At 44.8% G+C, this 20,414-nt stretch overlaps 1 protein-coding gene across 1 annotated transcript; it reads right to left on the reverse strand.

Moving 5' to 3' along the window:
* Window positions 1-345: 345 nt before the first annotated feature.
* LOC123133574 (uncharacterized) lies at window positions 346-3,380 on the reverse strand. The gene is made up of 5 exons (XM_044553037.1): window positions 2,955-3,380; window positions 2,043-2,234; window positions 1,821-1,959; window positions 1,233-1,329; window positions 346-648 (listed from the first exon to the last, which is right to left on the reverse strand). The coding sequence occupies exons 2-5, from the start codon at window positions 2,228-2,230 to the stop codon at window positions 521-523; spliced, it is 552 nt and encodes a 183-aa protein (XP_044408972.1). The 5' UTR covers window positions 2,231-2,234; window positions 2,955-3,380; the 3' UTR covers window positions 346-520.
* Window positions 3,381-20,414: the final 17,034 nt, after the last annotated feature.

The raw sequence follows: 20,414 nt of genomic DNA on the forward strand, positions 1-20,414 counted from the left end.
CATTGGTTCTTTGACCAAATTTTTGGTCACTAGCAACCTCCCCAGGCCACGTAGGCATCCAGCGTGGCAAGCTGATGTGGCACAAGATTCAGCCCGGTCCAATTGAGTGTTTTACATGGGTCTAGCCCATTAATTCAGCCTTTTATATATGTTTTTCCTGTCAATTTACGCTAGCTACATGGGCCAAGCCCAGCAATTCGGCCTTTTTAGTTTCTAAGATAGAACTTTATGGTCCATTTCTTTTTGGGCCTCGGCCTTTTAAAAGTTGACTTCTTTTTTGGGCCTCAGCCTTTTTGCATGCTATTCACGTTTTGGGCCTTGGCCTCTACCAATAAGTAAGTCCAACTCATCAACTTTTATTTCTCACATTTTCACAGTACAAAGAAACAGAACTATTTCATGACAAATATTTCAAATGAAACAAAACTATATACTTGAAATGACCATACCAGTACAACCAGACCAGTACAAAATACAACCAGACCAATAAGTGTAGCCTATTACAATCTTTACATACTGTTCATACAACCAGACCAGTACAAAATACAATGAAACTAGCTATGAAGTACAACCAGAACACAAGGCATATTGATAGATAACCACCACGCTTCATCGTCTTCCTCTTCCAAATTCCAAGAAACAAATCACCTAGCATTAGAAGGATCACGCATCAGAAGCATATAAAATCTAATGTTCACTCAGTAGAAACAAGGTGACAAACTAATGTTCCAGGGAGGTAGTTTTATATAATAAAAACAAACTAGGCTCCAGCATAATCACATGGCGGTAGTTTGAGATAATAAAAACTAATGTTCCACGCATAGTCTTAGCGCTCCAACAAAGAATCAACTAAAATTACTTTCAAGCAAACAGGTTGTACATCGATCAGGTTGTAAAGGACAAAAAATGGATACATGCAAGCAGGTTTTTAATCGACAAAAAATATAGAACAGTCTACATCTACAAGTAGATACAAGCTGGATTTGATCAAGACTTATAGACGGGTAAAAAAGTTGCATGTTTCAGAGCCAGGACAACAATCCAATCTTTATTAGGAAAGAAAACATGTCTGTTAGCAGCAGGCTCTCTTCGATTGTTCAACTCAATTGGGTGGTTTTGATCAAATATTATCGATGCAACACTTGGCATCACTAAACTACAAGTCCAAAGCATCGAGCACTAGACATAAATCACCATGGCTGGAGCAGAAAAAGAGAGGAGCGGTTGCTTACCAGCTATGCTATGCTGGAGCAGAAAAAGAGTTACTGGAGTGGGAGGCCTGCGAGTGGAAGAAGAATCATCGCATGGTGGCGTGTCTCTGTCTTGCAGCTGCGCGTGTTAGAAAGTGTACCCATCAGGAACCAAGCATATACATGACATGCCGAAAGAATAAATACCATGGTAGCAATGAAATTAAACACCAACTGCCAACAGTACTACTGTTGTCAGACTTGTTTGGATCATCACAAACCAACTAGTATAGCAGTTGGCACACGAAAGTAGCAGCAGTACATGCACCTTCCAGGTTCACATTACACTTTCTTTTCAGGTTTGCAACAAAAGGAAGAAAGAAAGAAACAACATTCTCAGACGCACTAAGACACGAACTTGACAGCATAATATTCCCTTACACTTCTCAAACATAACCACTACCTGGAGCATCAATAAACACAAGCTAGCCTTTGAGAATATCAACATTTGCAGCAACAACTGAAATGCTAGCCCTTTCACAATGCCACAGAACCTCACCATTTACAATCACTAACAAGCTAGTGGCAAATAATCAGAGGGTCATGCAGTAGAAATGTACAGTGAGTTACCTGAGCAGAGAGCCGGTGGCAGCGGCCAAGCGTGAACGAAGCGGGAAGTGATGTCTTCGCGCGGTGGCTCAACCAGCTCATAGACCTCGCAACCCACGACCTTGCGGGCACACACGTCGACGCCGATCTGGTGCTCATCCTGGAAGAAGCAGACCCTGTTAGGTTGGTGAGATGGATGAGTTGTTGGCAGCTCACACAGGACGATGACAAGAGCCTACTGACCGCGAAGGCAAGAAGGTCAGAGAAGGAGCCCAGCAGAGCAACAATCGAATGAAGCAGGACATCTGGTAGGTCTGCCCAACCTTGATGTCCAGACATGGCGAGGACGCAACACACAACAACCCTTTCTTGCGTTTTGCAGGTTCCAGCTTCCCTTGAGGAGTGAATATATATGGTATATCTTCCCTCATGACCCTACAGAGACAGTAGCAGAAGACATGAACAAATAACTCTGAGCAAAATGTGATGACACAAGAATCATGACAGTGCTGAAAAGATCAATACTTCTACATAGAACATAAAATCAATGAAATTGTCACGAAGTATCATTCTTAAAACAACTAAAACTAATATTAAAAAAATTAAGAGTGCTCAATCATGCGTATAACACTTTTAACAGTGCTCAATCACGCATTAGTTGTACGAATTAAGAGAGCTCAACCACGCATTCAGTGCAAATGTCAATGATATCTGTACAACACACATTAAACAGAGCAGGAAAAAACAAAGCCTGGTCTTATTTCACCATCACAGAATTTTCAGTAGAGCCAGCGGCTGCTTCCAGCCATGCTTTTCACCGGTGTCCAAATCAACCGAGGTTTAGACTAATCACCAGGCGATAATGGCACTACGTACGGCTGTACTGTCAGCAACAGTATACCAAAACAGAGGAGAAGACGCATTGACCAGACTACTTGTACTGTCAGTTGGTAATTAACTAACCAAACCATGCTACCTGCTGCCCGTAGCAGCCCCATCTAGCCATCGTGATCAATCTGTTGGTAGTGGGCTAGCTCTCTGACACCAAGCAGCATGCATCAACGATTTAATGGGCACATCGGCCCAGCAAAATCAAACCTGACCAATTAGCGGTACAGGATCAGGAGGGGGAGGGAGGCAGGGCCGGCAGCGCACCTATGAGGTCTTGACGAAGAACCGCATCTTCCTGCTGCTCGTGCATGCGGGAGGGAGTCAAGATGGTCGCGTGACAACGACGGAGCAGGAGCGGAAGCACGAAAACGACGGGTGGGTGCCTGCGGCTCGGATCCGAAGCCGGACCTCCATCGAGGTTGCGGCTCACCAGGGCGACGACGTCGGCAAGGCCGCCGGGTTGTGGGTCGGAGCAGAGGATCTCAGGCGTCCATGGCGGCCTCCTTGCACAGAGAAGTACAAAGGGGATTGAGACTTGAGAGAAAAAAAGGGAGACACAAACTGAGGGAGGAAGAAGAGCGGGGGAACACGTCGACCTGCGGGACTTCAGTCGACGGCGGAGCTGCTCCGGCGAGGCGCGAGGCCGAGGCAGCGGAGACCGAGGCTGGATCGCGTTGGATCTCCCTCCCTCGGGTTCTTCTCTCCCTTCTGGTGAGGGAAGGGGAGGGGCGAGAGGAGGAGGGCGTGGGAGAGGCCATGGACGACAGCGAGCTCCGCATCGAGGGGACGGGGGAGTTCTGCATCGAGGTGGAGAGGGGAGATGTGGTGGAGGTGGGTGGCGGCGAGGGATCTGGATCAGGGAGGGCAACAGGAGGGGCTGCTACCAGCCTGGGCAGCGGGAGGGGCTGCTGCTGCCTGCCCCCGAGCCGCGGCGGGGAGGGCGGCTGCTGCGCCCCCAGGATCTCGCCGGACGTTGGTGTGTTGGCCACGGGGATCGGGGGCTGGAGGTGGCGGCGGCAAGGGAGGAAGCTAGGGTTCGCGCAAGAGAGAGGGGAGAGGGGTGGGGTTTGCGCAGGAGAGAGGGGTGGGGTTCGCGGTGGTGGATGGATGGACGGAAGGATGGACAGATGGATGGATCTATGGATGGATGGATGTTCGCCCTGTCAGCGATCCATGCCACAACTGACTCCACTAATCAGGATTAAGCCTACGTAATTTGGTTTTTTTCTTTTGTTTCTCTTATATTTTTTACCCTCTTATTTCGAGTAACATTCAACATATTACCTTCTTATAGTTTTTTAAAATTAACCAATAATGTGCACATGTGTGTATCTTGGGATGACAAACAATGTTGATTTGGAGGTTTTCTTCTTCATTGCGCAAAAAAAATCATTTCCATTTTTTGAGTGCCCAAAATGAGTTTTTTTGTGAAGGACCTACCAAATAATTGTTGCAAAATTAGACCAAATAATTTTTGTAAAATACTAGGCCATATTTAATGCACAATTGACCAAATGGTTGGATGTCAAAAGTTCTGATCCACCTCTGGTGAAAAAGACAAATTTCCGCTGATTCAGTTGGAAGCAGGTCAAATTTCAACTGTATCTACCTCGTAGTTTGCTCTTTATTTTTTCCAAAAATCATTTCTAAGTATATAAGTATCTATTTAATCAGAGAAACACCAAAAAAATTCCAAGATTCAACCACCAGCTAGGAATGGTGATTCCCGCCGTTTTGACCGCATTTTGAAACGAGCATAAAAAATTCAAAAAAAATCAAAAATTTGAAAAACATTCGCATTGTGTCATTATATGTGACCAAATTTTTAGGAAAAATAATAAACTTGTAATACAGTAATTATTTTAAAAAAATATTCTCAGAAATGAGCTATCATCCGTGAAGATTCATGGCTTTAAAGCCAAATGATCAATCTTATGGCCACATTTATGGCATAGTTTGTTCAAATGATATCATATTGTCCACAAGGGTGCATCTTGGAATTCCAAACAATGTTGCCTAAGCAAGTTTTCATTTTCTTTGCACGAAAAATTCATTTACCATTTTCCGAATGCCCGAAATGAGGTTTTTTTGTGAAGGAACAACCAAATAATTGTTGCAAAAATGGAACAAATCAATTTTAGAAAATACTAGGCGATGTTTAATGCACAATTGACCAAATGGTTGGGTGTAAAAAGTTTTGATTCACCTCTGGTGAAAAAGACAAATTGCCGCCGATTCAGTTGGAAACGGGTCAAATTTGAACTGCAGCTGCCTCATAGTTTGCTATTTATTTTTTCCAAAAATCATTTATAGGTACATAAGTATCTATTTTATCATAGAAACACCAAAAAATTTCCAAGATTCAACAACTAGCTAGGAACGGTCAAGCCCGCCATTTTGACCGCATTTTGAAACGGGCATAAAAAAATTCAAAAAAAATCAAAAAATTGGAAAACCTTCGCATTGTGTCATTATAGGTGACCAAGTTTCCAGGAAAAATAATAAACTTATAATGGGGTAATTATTTTTAAAAAGTGTTCTCAGAAATGAGCTATCAAGTGTGAAGATTCATGGCTTTCAAGTCAAATGATCAATCTTATGGTCACATTCATGGCATAGTTTGTTCAAATGATCTCATATTGTGCACAAGGGTGCATATTGGAATGGCAAACAATATTGCCTAAGGAAGTTTTCATTTTCTTTGGACGAAAAAACCATTTTCCATTTTTTGAGTGTCCAAAAGGAGGTTTTTTTGTGAAGGACCTACCATATATTTGTTGCAAAATTGGAACAAATCATTTTTCTAAAATACTAGGCCATACATAATGCAGAATTGACAAAATGGTTGGGTGAAAAAAGTTTTGATCTACCTCTGGTGAAAAAGACAAATTGTCGTCGATTTAGTTGGAAACGGGTCAAATTTGAACTGTAGCTGCCTCATAGTTTGCTCTTTATTTTTTCAAAAAATCATTTCTAGGTAAATAAGTATCTATTTAATCATAGAAACACCAAAAATATTCCAAGATTCAACAACTAGCTAGGAACGGTCAAGCCCGCCGTTTTGATCGCATTTTGAAACGGGCATAAAGAATTCAAAAAAAAATCAAAAAATTCGAAAACCTTCGCATTGTGTCATTATATGTGACCAAGTTTCCAGGAAAAATAATAAACTTGTAATACGGTAAATATTTTAAAAAAGTGTTCTCAGAAATGAGCTATCATGCGTGAAGATTCATGGCTTCCAAACCAATTGATCAATCTTATGGCCACATTCATGGCATAGTTTGTTCAAATGATCTCATATTGTGCACGAGGGTGCATCTTGGAATTCCAAACAATGTTGCCTAAGGAAGTTTTCATTTTCTTTGCACGGAAAATTCATTTTTCATTTTCCGAGTGCCCAAAAGGAGGTTTTTTTTATGAAGGAACTACCAAATAATTGTTGCAAAATTGGACCTAATCAATTTTATAAAATACTAGGCCATATATAATGCACAATTAAAAAAATGGTTGGGTGTCAGAAGTTTTGATCCACCTCTGGTGAAAAAGACAAATTCCCGCTGATTCAGCTGGAAGCGGGTCAAATTTGAATTGCAGGTGCCTCATAGTTTGCTATTGATTTTTTCCAAAAAATATTTCTAGGTAAATAAGTATCTATTTAATCAGAAATACATGGTTTGATGGCGAGACATCAAGGTTTGGAGGTGGATGAGGGCCCCAACTCTAGAGCGCATAAGCTCGCATGCCCGTCGCGTGGTCACCGCGTGACCGTGGTGTTTCCATGCATTCTGGGAGGCCTAGGCATGTCTAGTGGGTTGTTCACTCCCCAGGTAGATGCTAGGAAGAAAATTATAACATAAGATTCTCACGAGGAGACCGATTGATGCTCAAACATGAATAAGTAGCCAAGTGTTTGATTTGCGGTACGGGAAATGCACATGGCTAATGGGCATGAGTTTTGGCTGAGGATGATCAGTTACTAAGAAGACTGTCTTCACAAATTTTTAGGGAAATCAAGAATATATAAATAACACTTCCTTCACAAAGTGCTGCTCTGAACAGAATAGGAAAATGAATATTGCTGAGTTTTTTTGAACTAGGCAAGGAAGGTTTTTGACATATTTGATGAAAATATGATCCAAACAATTTATGAGATTTTTTTGGGAATTTTTGGAATGACAGAAATATACGTTGCTTCACAACCTAGGGCAAAAACTGCCACATGGACATGACACATAGACAAAACTGATGAGGTGGCGCCTAGTCATAACAATAAGTACTAATGCATCCACGTTCACAACCTCATGACCATTTGTATTGGTCGTAATCAGGTAGAAATAAGGTCATGGACTAGTATTGTCTGCTTTTATGACCATTTGGTCTAAGGCAATTCAGGGTTTGAGCCCTTCTAAGCGAAATGGTCGTGGATTTACGACCAATTCAGCTAGGGTCACTAAGAGAAGGTCACTAGTTGACATATTTCTTGTAGTGTCAGTTCCCCTAGGAGCACTAGCTGTAGGCGTATACATGTATTTGTTGGTTCTAAGAAGATGCATGCCAGTCTTAGAAAATATAGTAAGTATATGTCCTGAAATTTATGACTCACGTGAGAGATAACTATCGTACTTGCATAGCTGGTTGATTTTGAAGGAAATATGCCCTAGAGGCAATAATAAAGTTGTTATTTTATATTTCCTTATTTCATGATAAAGGTTTATTATTCATGCTAGAATTGTATTGATCGGAAACTTAAATACATGTGTGAATACATAAAAAAATACTGTGTCCCGAGTATGCCTCTACTAGACTAGCTTGTTAATCAAAGATGGTTAAAGTTTCCTGACCACAGACATGTGTTGTCATTTGATAAATGGATCACTTCATTAGGAGAATGATATGATGGAAAATACCCACCCATTAGCTTAGCATAATGATAGTTCAGTTTATTGTTATTGTTTTCTTCATGTCAAATACATATTCCTTTGACTGAGATTATGCAACTCCCGGATACCGGAGGAATACCTTGTGTGCTATCAAACGTCACAACGTAGCTGGGTGATCATAAAGATGCTCTATAGGTATCTCCAAAGGTCATGCAAAAAAAGGTATCTCCAAAGGTGTCTATTGAGTTGGCATAGATCAAGATTAGGATTTGTCACTCCGTGTATTGGAGAGGTTTCTCTGGAGTTAGTTACGGAACGAGTAAGGAGACTTGCCGGTAACGAGATTGAACTAGGTATGAATATACCGACGATCAAAATCTCGGGCAAGTAACATACCGATGGACAAGTATGTTGTCATAAGGTTCGACCGATATAGATCTTCATAGAATATGTAGGAACCAATATGGGCATCTCGCTATTGGTTATTGACCAGAAAAGCGTCTCGATCATGTCTACGTAGTTATGGAACCCGTAGGGTCCGCACGCTTAACGTTCCTTGACGATATAGTATTATATGAGTTATATATGTTGGTGACTGAATGTTGTCCGGGCATGACGAGGAGCTCCGGATTAGTCCGGAGGTAAAGATTAATATATATGATAATAGTGTTTGATCTCCGGAAAGGTTCCACAATTCATCGGAAGGGGTTTCAGATGTTTCCCAAAATGTTTGGGCACGAGAACACTTTATTTGGGCTAAGGGGTAAAGCCCACGAGGATTTTGAAAAGTGCAAAAGGAAGTTTTGCGGAGGCTAGGGGCCAGGCGCCAGGAACCCTGGCGTTTGGGGGGTAGATGCCAGGAACCCTGGCGTCTAGCCCTGGAGTCCGAGAAGGACTCTTGGTTTTCGGGCAAAACCGACTTTGAGGAGGCTTTTACTCCAAGTTTCAACCCCAAGGCTCAACATATAAATAGAGGGGAAGGGCTAGCACCCAAGAGAGATCAAGATTCACCAAGCCGTGTGTCGGCAACCCCGTCCCCTCTAGTTTATCCTCCGTCTAGTTTCTGTAGTGCTTGGTGAAGTCCTGCGGAGATTGTTCTTCATCACCAACCATCACCACGCTGTCGTGCTGCCGGAACTCATCTACTACTTCGCCCCTTTTATTGGATCGAGAAGGCAAGGACCTCATCGAGCTGAACGTGTGCTGATCGCGAAGGTGCCGTATGTTTTGTACTTGATCGGGACGGACCGTGAAGGTGTACGACTACATCAACCGCGTTGATAAACGCTTCCGCTTACGGTCTACGAGGGTACATAGACACACTCTCCCCTTCTCGTAGCTATCCATCTCCATGAATAGATCTTGCGTGTGCATATAATTTTTTTTTGTTTTCCATGCAACATTTGCCAATAGATTTATTTGATTATAATCAAACCGAACTATTATAATTTTAAGATCATGATTATTCAAATGAAAAATGATCAAAGAAATACATGTACAGAGTCAAATCTCTTGAGATCATGATTAGGCATGGAATTACTCCTTCGAATTATTGTGATATTGTATTGTCTTTAGTCTAATAAATTATGTATTGTGGTGCTCCACGTCCTTCTCTCTTCTTGCCAAGGCACATACTCTGTCGGATTGCATGCTCTAAAATCTTATCTAGACCTAATCAATATGTGAAACTTTAGTGAGGGGCGCCCTTTTACTCACGCAGCTGCTCTAGGTTCACATCTCTCTCTCTCTCTCTCTCTCTCTCTCTCTCTCTCTCTCTCTCTCTCTCTCTCATACCGCTGCTCCTCCCAGTGTATTGACTTGCAGCTTGCTGCCGGAACCGGATGGGGTCTCCAGCCAGCCTGCCATTTGGCTTGCAGTCCTGGTCATTGCAAGTTAGCCTTACATAGGTATAAGGGTTTTATTACTTCATTAATGTGACAAAAGTGAAGAGAAAATTGTTGCATCGAATTACTAATGGAGTGGTTTCGATGAGAACTAATAAAGAATATATTTCATGACCAAGAAATTGATATGAATTTTGAGTATTTAATAGAGAAATTCAGTTCATATGAAGAAAGGCATGATGTACTATATAGACAGTGATTATTAGCCCATTATGGTACTTCAAATCTGATAAAGAATGTATTTCATGACTGAGACATGGGATTTAGAGTCTCAGTTCTGATATGTACATGAATCTCCTTTTATTTTGTCATGCTACTGATAGTTTTGATATGGGACTAGTTGTTCTGTTTATGTCTTATAAATTATGAAATGGCATATATGTTAAGTTCTCCTATTTTAATTATAATATGTTGTCGATGATGTATGGTTCTCGAATTTGGAGACTAACATTCAGGCTTTGGTATCTTGAATATTTTTGCTTTCTACTAAACTTGATGCAAACAATTTGTCCTATCTGGCACTGGCTTCTTGGAACAAATTTTGTCATTTGCTTGCAAATTAATTATCCTTTTGACTTAGTATACTCAGATTACCATGCTTTTGGTATATCTCTACTGTTTGCACTCTATACTGAACTCCTTGGTACTGAAAGATGCCGTGATTTATACATGCTGGGTCACGGTGCTCAGGCGGGCAATGCGTGCTAAGGCACGCTTCCGATCTAGTTGTAAATCAATGTGTCTTGTCCTACGGCTACCGATACCTTGGAGGCATGGTGGTTGAGTGCAAGCATGAATTTTCATGGCAAGGAGCGTCGAGGTTTCAACTCTTTGATCATCCTAATTAGTTGGAACCTCTGTAAGCAGTGCAATGCAGGAGTATTCAGAAATAGACAACAGCAATTAACCATGCAATAACTAGTTAGTCTCATATGTGAGGATTGGAGGGAGTGAAAGCTTGCAGGAGCTGGAGGCCTTGATGGTTTTGTGAGATATTTAGAGATATTATAACCGAGCACTCTTCCAGGCCTCTCACACCATCATCGTTTTCGACCGTTAGATCTACAAGTTTTGGACTTTTTTGGCCGTTGGATGCACCTTCAGCCCCACTATGGGGGTGGTAGACGCCCTGGGACGATGCTCCCGCAACAAAATCGGCGACCTGCTGCTGTTTGGGCCAGTTGGGCCTATATCATCCAATTTCTCTCGGTCGATTTGTTATGGAAAAAAACACAATCATGCGAGCAGCAAAAGGAGTAAATAGCATAAAACTACTAGTTTACAGGCTAGGGTTCCAAAAAACTACCGGTTTTTAATTTTTCTCAGATAACTACCAAATCAGGGGTTGACTGTTTCAAAAAACCCCAAATCCTCTTTGTTAAGAAATTAAACATGTTTATGACAAGTCGGGCCCGCCACTAAACGCACTGTCTGTTTGACCGTTTGTTTGACTGTTAGCTGACATTTGGGACCCGCATGACCGTTACCTGATCGCGGTTTTTTAAAAGAGACAATGACATGCGGGTCCCAAATGTCAGCTAACGGTCAAACAAACGGTCAAACAGACAGTGCGTTTAGTGGCGGGCCCGACTTGTCATAAACATGTTTAATTTTTTAACAAAGAGGATTTGGGGTTTTTTGAAACAGTCAACCCCTGATTTGGTAGTTATCTGAGAAAAATTAAAAACCGGTAGTTTTTTGGAACCCTAGCCTGTAAACTAGTAGTTTTATGCTATTTACTCCAGCAAAAGGGGTGGGTTTGCGCTTCATCAGTCTGGATTCGCGCCTCGTCTCTGTGCGACTTCTGGCGAGAGGATTCGCGCCTCGTCTCTGTGCGACTCCAGCAAAAGCCGTTACAGGACTTTAATGACGCGTGATCTGCACCACTCACCTGCAGCGGATAATTATAGATCAGTTAGGCCGCGTTTGGATTGGTTGTATTTAAATACGGAGGTGTATATTTTGTTGGAATAAGCCACGGTATGAGTGGTGATCATGTGTGTGTGCGCGCGATGATCGAGCCTGTCGCCGGTCCGTTGCCGCGTCGCGGCCGTGGCAATGTGTACGTATGGGCGTACGTGTGTATCGTGTGTGCGTGCGTGCGCATGCATGGGGCTTGTAGGTGCACGAGTACGTGCTTGTGTTCGCGTCAAGGTCTAGATCAAGTCTGGACGTTGGTTTGGCCACGTTCAAGATAGATTAGTGTCAAACCAGGTTTGTAGCTAGCTCCGTTGTGTAACAACGGCGGGCGCATGATGGCATCCAGGTCAAGCGGAGGAGTGGGCAGCTCACGTTGGAAGACCGGATCGCCAGGGAAGCGTGCGTGGGGTGACCGCCCGGTTAGCTACAAATACGGCTGTATATCGAGTCAGTTGGAATAGTTCGAGCTGGAAAAAATCGCTGTTTGGCAGCGAGGCGTTCGTCGCCACAAAATCTCTGTGTGCTCACTTCTTCTTTTACCTCCGTCTCTAGAGAGCTAGCTAGGGTTAGACCCAACATATTTTACATCTGTATCTTACCCGCCGCTTAGCAAATCTGGGGCGGAAATAAAACGACGAGCTGAGATCTGTATTCTTTACGGGTGTATTCGAGAAGAACACGACAATCCAAACGGGGCCTTACCGTGTCGATTTCGCGTTCATATAGTCTCCTCCGTCCGGCTGTTCCATCTCCACCCCTTTTGTTGTTTCGTCTTCTCCGCTTTCCCTTCTACCAGATCATTCTCCAACAAATTTGGAATTCATATTGTATTGATGCTGGTTTTCTACTCTCAAGTCCCAACTGAATGCAGGGTGCTCTCAGTACAGAATATAGATTGATGAGCTTTTTTTTTGCGGGTGAGATTGATGAGTTATGGAGAGGCGATGACCATGGCGGGCGTGCAGCCATAACGGCAGCCGTGGTGGCGACTTGCCCAATGAAGCTGAGGAGAGTCAACGAGATGTGGGCCTGAGTCGCCGCCGGCGGCCGCGGCTCCCGCATAAGGAGCTCCTTCACCACCCATGTCGCCTTCTCGCTGCAGGTCCGATCTGTCTTCCAACCTGGATATTGTGCAGATTCATCCATGTCGAGCCCTACTTGCGCCAATTCTATAATTGATAGGATGAGGTGTCTTGTCCAGAATTAATGTATCTGTTTCAGATTCTAGAGGATGCAAGGGAGTAGGAGATTGGCACAACATGAAGAATTATCTACCTCTTTGTTTTCTAATTATCTATTTAGAGTGTATGAACGATAGGGCATGACAAATGCTTGATACTTGTTCTTTGGTTGTTCCAAATTTCTGTGGGATTTATAGTGGATATAGGGGTTGTTTCACATCTGAAAATTCATCCCCTGTAACTTCCAGGTTATACCTTCCCCTTTTCTGCTTTCAAATTAGCTCTTCAGGTTAGCACACGTTGATGTTATTTAGATCTGGTAGCTACAGTGGATCATTTGAGGGGTGCCGGAACAACTTTTACTTTTTCAATGCATTTCTTTTCTTTTCATGCTATTACTGGATCCTAATGACACCATCATTCAGGCTACGTAAGGAAATTCTTAGTGTGCCAGTGAACATGAAGCAGCTGAGTATTCACGTGCTGCTTTCGAGTGTTATCATTATTCCACCAAAATAGCTTCTAAGCTAATTCAGGTACACATGCACATTGCATGCAATGTGAGAGGAGGGAGAATATTGGTTTCGTTGACTTGTGTATATTGTAATAAAACATGCAATATGCAGTTCAAATATTGAGGAATAATAAAGATTATTGTTGTTCCTTATGAAGCAGATGCACAAATAACATTCCTAATTTTAAATAAGCCTGCTGATGTTGTAATTGTCGAGGATTCATATTTCACACCATTTGCCATCTCTAGAGTAAGCGCACTCCTACAATTCTCTGGCTTCAGCATGTTGTATAATCTTTATTTTCAGTCCTTTGGTTGGTTATGAAGTCCCAATAGTTAATTCTCTTTTTTTCCATAACTCCGACTTGCATTTGACACATTGCATAACAGTCGGAAATCAGTGTGAAACAAGCTTACGAGACATGATAAGGTAAAACCTGCCGTGTCTATTGGGCATACCACATCCGCCATTTCATGAAAAAAAAACATAAAAGTGTGTCGCGTTGTCGTCCTACAAGATAAGGTAGTTCTAAGAAAGGAAAATATGTGCTACACACAAGCAAAATAAATAGTTCTAGAAATAAATACAGCAGCCAAACTAAAAGTTGGTTGATCAAACTTTTACTTCTTATCAGTTAATCGACATATATGAATTGTGTTTTGCAGCATCTCCTTCCCTAAAAATTAAAATTAAAAATATATGTAGGATCTCCTGGACCATTATATTGTCAAAATGGATGGGTGCGGCAACATGCTCCTCTGCTCTTTTCCTGCATTTTTCTTTACCTTTCTGGAGTTTAAGCAATTGAAAGAAAAACCAATTGCTTGCTGGAGTCAGTGAATTATATAGCACAATATACTATATGGTCTATGAGCATCTTAAATTTATGTTCCTATTATCACCATCCGGGGTTTACTCTTGCTCATTATAGTGATTATTTTGCTCCAGATCATGTGGTCAATTTTCATGTATATATAGGTACACATGAAATGCAGCACATAGGAGAGAATACCATGCTGCTTCATTAAGCATTAGCTCACGGTTTGTGTGATGCAGACATAGTGCATGCTGTTTTTTTAGGTCAGACATCGCATCTCCAAGTTATGCAGTATGGTGTTGCTTGTTCTGAAATCTCTGTATATATCATTTTTCTAGTTGGATACCAGCTCCAGTTTATGAGATTGTGAAGCATCACAATTTTCTTCAAGTATTATGGTTGGGTGCATTCTGTCCTCCAAGGTTGTAAGCGGTAACAAAACTTAGTTGTTACGATGGCAAGATTTTGGAAAACCAAATATCTGAGATTTCTGTTGAGATTTCAGTTCCTATTGTTGAAGCTTGCTCGTGTGAGTTTTTTTCTTTGCAGATTGTTTAACAATAGCCATTCGACCTTCCTGCTTTTCTTTACTTTTAACCTATAATAGAAGCGATGGTGCTATTCTAACCATCTTACAAGGCATCAGCAACCAACCTTTCATAGTACAAATAGACGGGCGCTACAACGCGCACCAACGATGATCTAGTTAAGGACTGTAAAACTGAGCCTAAACCGAGCTCTCTAAGCAAATTAGCATTTTCGGCCGTCCATTTCACGATCTGATCTTTCCTGGCTGTCAGATTTACTCCTTCCGTCCGGTGAAGAGTGTACATCTAAATTTTTTAGGATAAATTATGGAGTTGAGTAGAAGATGCATTGGAAAGGTTCAAGCCACCATCTCTCTCCTCTTTAATTACCCAACCCCCAATGAGCTAAGTGCATGTATAAATTAAGAAGACAATGTGTAGATTGCTATTGGTCTTGATTACCATGTGATGAAAGAGAAGTATTTTTTCCTACTTTAAAGTGCATTGGAAAGATAGAAGTACACTTTTTTATGGACAAATTTTGAAACTAGATGTACACTCTTCATCGGATGAAGGAAGTATTGTGCAAGACAATCTATCCGGTAATTATAATCTGGCCCAGCTGTCCTGGTCTGCTGCTCCAGAGGCCGAAACAAAGGCCTCTGGTGCATTGGGCCGTTCGCAAACCGCCAGCCCATTCCAGCGGTAACTGTTGGGCTTCGAGGTCATCTGTCTGTCTTCATGGGCGTAGCGAACAACCTCCTTCTGCGTGGCGCACCCAATCCCCTCCTCCCTCAAGAACCCTAGCCCCTAAAGCCGCCATACCCCTCACTCCTTCCCAGCTTCCTCCACCTCCCACCTGATCCAAGGCGTGCGGGTGCGGTGCCGAGTTTCTCCGACGGCGACCAGCAGGCAAAGAGCGACCCTAAACCCTAAACCCTAAAACCCTAAACCCTAAACCCTAAACAGGTGTAGGATGGAGAAGATGAGAGGGAGATAGAGAAGGAAGGAGAGGACGGAGAAAGAGAGAGGAAAGAGGAGACAGAAGCCGGGCGGTGGACGGGAGAGCGTTACCGGCCGGCGTCGGCCTGTGCCAACGAGGTCAGGTGCGACCCGGCGATTGGTGGCGGCTCGATCCACTCCTGATGCCTTTCTCTCTCGCACGCACATCTTCTGTTACATACTTACGCCGCCTCCTCCTCCTTAGTTTCTGATGTTGCTGGACCAAAGAAGATCACCGGGCTGCTGGTGCTTAGATCCCTGGGGTCGTCTCATCATCTTCGTTGACGGGGGACGAGGAACAGTAGCCGCAGCAGGTGGCGTGCCTCGTCCATACTGCATGGTGGCCGAGATGCGGCCGCCCCCATGCTCTCTCGGTGTCATATCAACGGGAGGCACCTCTAAATCGGACCACGCTTTCCCATCTACCCACCTCTTGGATGAGGTATCACACTGCTATTGTCATATTGAGTTTCTTCCAAAAAATGTATCTTTCTTATTGGCATTTTTGTTGCTATTTTCATATTGAGTTTCTTCCAATAAATGTATCTTTCGTCATGACTTTTTTGTTGCTATTTTCATTTAATCTGGAAGTTTATATGAGGAAGGGCATGTGTTGAAATGCATGAGTTTGTTTTCCTATTTTCTTTTAAGCTGAAACTTTGTGTGAAGAAGGGGATATGCTGGAATGCATGTAACTAAGTCATCCATGAATGTGAGGTGCTACATATACATGCATATCTCTATGAAGAAGCTTACGCCTCCCTTGATCCAACTGGGAAGATCACAATCAAATGGGATATGTGAGCTGAAGGAGATCAGTTTGAATGGGGAACTGGTGTGATACCTGATTCTTTTGCGAGGATTAGTATTAACATAATTGATTTCTATTTTCATGTTTTCAGTAAAACTTTACTACACTAGAAGAAGAATAACTAAGATCGCTTCTTTTTCCATATGCAGCAAGAATGAACAATGAGAAGGTACAGATTGTTACGCCCAGATTGCAGCTTAGGTGATATTTGCTCCTTTCCATTAACTTTGGGTTTGGTCTTTTCTGCAAAACCATGTCATAGTAGATAGCTTTTATTTTGGTTCTTTATATTTGAGAAAAGGTTATGACAATCAAGATATGTTGAATCAATGTGTTGTCCCAAACTTTTGAAATAATGTTTAGAGATTTATTTCGAGACAATATTTACTTCTATGTATGTATACCGGTTTCAACCGGTCTGATTATTGTCCTAAACTGAAAAAGGATGCATTAAAGGGATGAAAATGGAGTGGAAACTTCCTGCTTTTCCAGAGACAAATGGAAACGGAGAGGACATGTGAAAACAGAAATGGAAATTTCCAAAATGGAAGAGGAAATGGAATTTTTACGCGGAAACGGAAACAAAAACGGAACGGTGTTTTCCGGTGGAATGAGCGCGAAATGATTGCCTTCTACTCCAACCATCAAACAGCACAGAGTGACACAATGAGTAGAATGGATCATTTAAGGCCCACCTTCTACTACCACACATGTACTCAGTTCGACCCTATAGCCATGTTAACAATTCATTAAATTTTGTTGTTTTTGTGTGTATTTGTCTATGATTCAAGGGGTTTTTAATTTCCGGTCAACGCTCAATTTTGTTTCCCTGTCCGCTTTATATTCGCTCCGTGTTCATTTCTGGTAGTATCTATTTCCGTATTTATTTCCGGAATTTCTGTATTCATTTTCACTTCTGCAAAAATATATGAAAATAAATACGGTAGCACTTAGTTCCGCTCCGTTTTTATCCCTTTGCTCGGTTGTGGTTTATTGCTTCAAATAGTACTGCCACACTGTTAGGTCTTGAACTTGTGGAATGCGTCGTGTGCTTCATCTGGAGTTGTCGTCGAGACTTGCGTCTTGCAGCCGCCCATCGCTTGACCTTGGGATGGCTATATTGTGAGCACGGTCATAACATGTTGCGTGAAATTTTGTGTTGAATATATGGTTTGAGCATGTATATCGTATATAGCCTGGCCCACCTTTTAGTCATTGTATAGTTGAGGTTGTGGTCCACTTTGTACTTCATATATATGTGCGTTTTGCAGCGATCAATACATCGTGAAGCATTGCCAAAACATTCGTTTCCAACATGGTATCATACCTGCGATCCTAACCCTAACCCGTGCCGCCGCCGCCGCGCGATCCCATCACCGCCGCCGCCACCCGCCGCCGCTGCCACCTCGTGCCGCCGCCGCCGCCGCGTCTCTTCGCCGCCGTGCCGCCGCCCTGGTGTGCCGCCGCCGCCCGCGCTTCCGCCCGCCCCTCGCCGCGCCGCCACAAGCCGCGCTGCCATCTCCCTTGCCGCGCTGTCTCACTACACGCCGCCGCACCCCCCCCCCCTCTCGGCCATGGCATCCCCCGGTTCCACCGGTACCACCCGCAGCCGCCGCACCAACCCGTTCGAAGGCCCCAATCCTGTCGTCATCCGCGACCTCAACATCCTCGCTCGGGTTCCCGTCGTCCTCGACCAACTCACCTCCACGTACCATGCCTGTAAGACGTACTTCTTCCTCGTGTTCCGTGAGTATAATCTCCGGGATTACATCGATGGATCCGTGGACTCCCGCTTCATGGAGGATGATGAGAAGTGGACGTCCATCGACGCCACTCATATCCGTTGGTTCTACACCACCATCTCGAAGGACCTCTTCCACATGGTGGTCTCCGCCGACGATGACGCTCACGCCGTTTGACCAAGCGCAACGGCCTCTTCACCGACAACGCGCTCCAACGCAAGGCTTTCTTGCACGGCGAGTTTTTTGGGTGCCAGCAGCTCGACTCGTCTGTTGACGATTATTGCATGCGCCTCAAGAAGCTTGTCGACGAGCTCCGTGACCTCGGCGAGAAGGTCTCCGATGAGCTTCTTCTCAGCACCCTCATCGCCGGCCTGAACGAAGACGTCGGGAACGCCGCCTCCAACATCCCCCTCATCACCAACCCGACCTTCCCCAAGATCGTCGCGTACCTGAAGCTGGAGGAGGGAAGGATGCAGTTGTCGGGCACCCAGGCCACCCACACGGCCCTCACCGCCGGTACCCGTGGCGGTGCGCCACCCACCGCCCCGGCTCCACCGCCGCGGCCCGCCCCGGGCCCCTACCAGGCGCCGCCGCCGCCCGGGCTCCCCTACCCGGCGCCACCGCAGGCCCCCCGCCCCCGCCGAGCAGCAGCCGCGCCGAGGCGGGCATCGCGGCCGACGTTGCCGCAAGCAGCAGCAGCCGCAGCAGCTGGCTGCCCACGGCGGGGCGCCGCGCCAGTCGCAGCACCAGCTCCCGCCGGCGCCCTGGCAGGCCGGCCAAAACCCATGGACGGGGGTTGTGCATGCGTAGTCAATGCCCATACGCGTGCCCCTGTCCCCGGCTCCTTTGGCACCCGCCCGACCCCTCATCAGGCTTTGTACGCGGCTCCTCAGGCGTACCAGCCCGTGCCGCTCTACGGCCCCTTGGCCTATGGGCTGCCTCCGGCCGGTGGGTTTGTGGTGCCACCGCCTCAGCCGGAGTCGTCCACCCTGGCCCTCCCGCCGGCACCTTGGGACCCCGCGCTCCTAGCGGCTCTCCACACCGCCCTCACGCCGCAGCAGTACACTGGCGGTGGCGACTGGTACATGGACACCGGAGCCACGGCTCACATGGCCGCCAACCCCGGTAACATTCTTGCCGCTCACCCCATCACACCGTTGCTCGCATTCCCGTGGGTGACGGTTCTTCCATGCCCATTACTCATGTCAGCCATGCTGCTTTTCCTTCTAACTCCATGCCATTATATCTTTCTAATGTGCTTGTTTCTCCTGACATCATTAAAAATCTTGTTTCCGTTCGTTCTCTTACACGTGAAAATTCTGTTACCGTTGAATTTGACATGTTTGGCTTTTCTGTCAAGGATGCCCGTCCCCGGATGATGCTCCACCAATGTGACAGTCCTGACGAGCTTTACCCGGTCCACTCATCTACCTCCTCCATTGTTGCACCCATGGCGCTTTCCGCCGGAGTGGACCTTTGGCACGCTCGTCTCGGTAATCCCAACATCATCACCCTTTGTCATATTATTCGGAGTTTTTCATTCACGTGTAATAAGATCGACGATCACACTTGTCATGCTTGTCGTCTCGGCAAACATGTTCGTCTTCCTTTTAGCACTTCCTCGCATGTCGCATCATACCCGTTTGAGTTAATTCATAGTGATCTTTGGACCTCTCCTGTTGCAAGTAACACGGGCTATCTTTATTACCATGTCATACTTGATAATTTTCCGCACTATGTGTGGACCTTCCCGTTGCGGCGAAAGTCGGACTCTATTGCCACTCCCACCGCTTTCTACTCCTATGTCTCCACGCAGTTTGGACGTCCCATTCATGCGTTGCAAACAGACAATAGGAAGGAGTTCGATAACTTTGCGATCCGCAACCTTCTCGCCACACATGGCACGATCTTTCGTCTCACTTGCCCGTACACTTCGCAACAAAACGGCCATGCTGAGCGCGTGCTTCGCACTCTCAATGACTGCGTTCGCACCCTCCTCTTTCACGCCAACGTGCCCCCACGTTTTTGGCCCGACGCGCTCGCCACTGCATCACTACTCATTAACATTCATCCTTGTCGCACTCGCAGGAATTTTGCACCTCATCACCTCATGTTTGGCACGCCACCCTCCTATGCAGAGCTCCGCATCTTCGGTTGCCTGTGCTACCCCAGCATTGCTTCCACTGCTCCTCATAAGGTCGCACCTCGGTTTGTGGCCTGCATCTTTCTCGGCTATCCCCCCAACACCAAAGGCTACCGCTGCTATGATCCTATCTCACATCGGGTGATCACTTCACGACACGTTTACTTTGATGAGATGGTTTTTCCATTTCAGCAGGTACCTTCGGATGTTGCGGCCTTGCCCGCTCCCAGTGACCAGTAGCGGATCTAGCCCAATGGGCCAGGGTGGGCCAACAATAGA

This window comes from Triticum aestivum, chromosome 6B (genome assembly GCF_018294505.1).
Source record: "Triticum aestivum cultivar Chinese Spring chromosome 6B, IWGSC CS RefSeq v2.1, whole genome shotgun sequence".
NCBI classification, from domain to species: Eukaryota; Viridiplantae; Streptophyta; class Magnoliopsida; order Poales; family Poaceae; genus Triticum; species Triticum aestivum.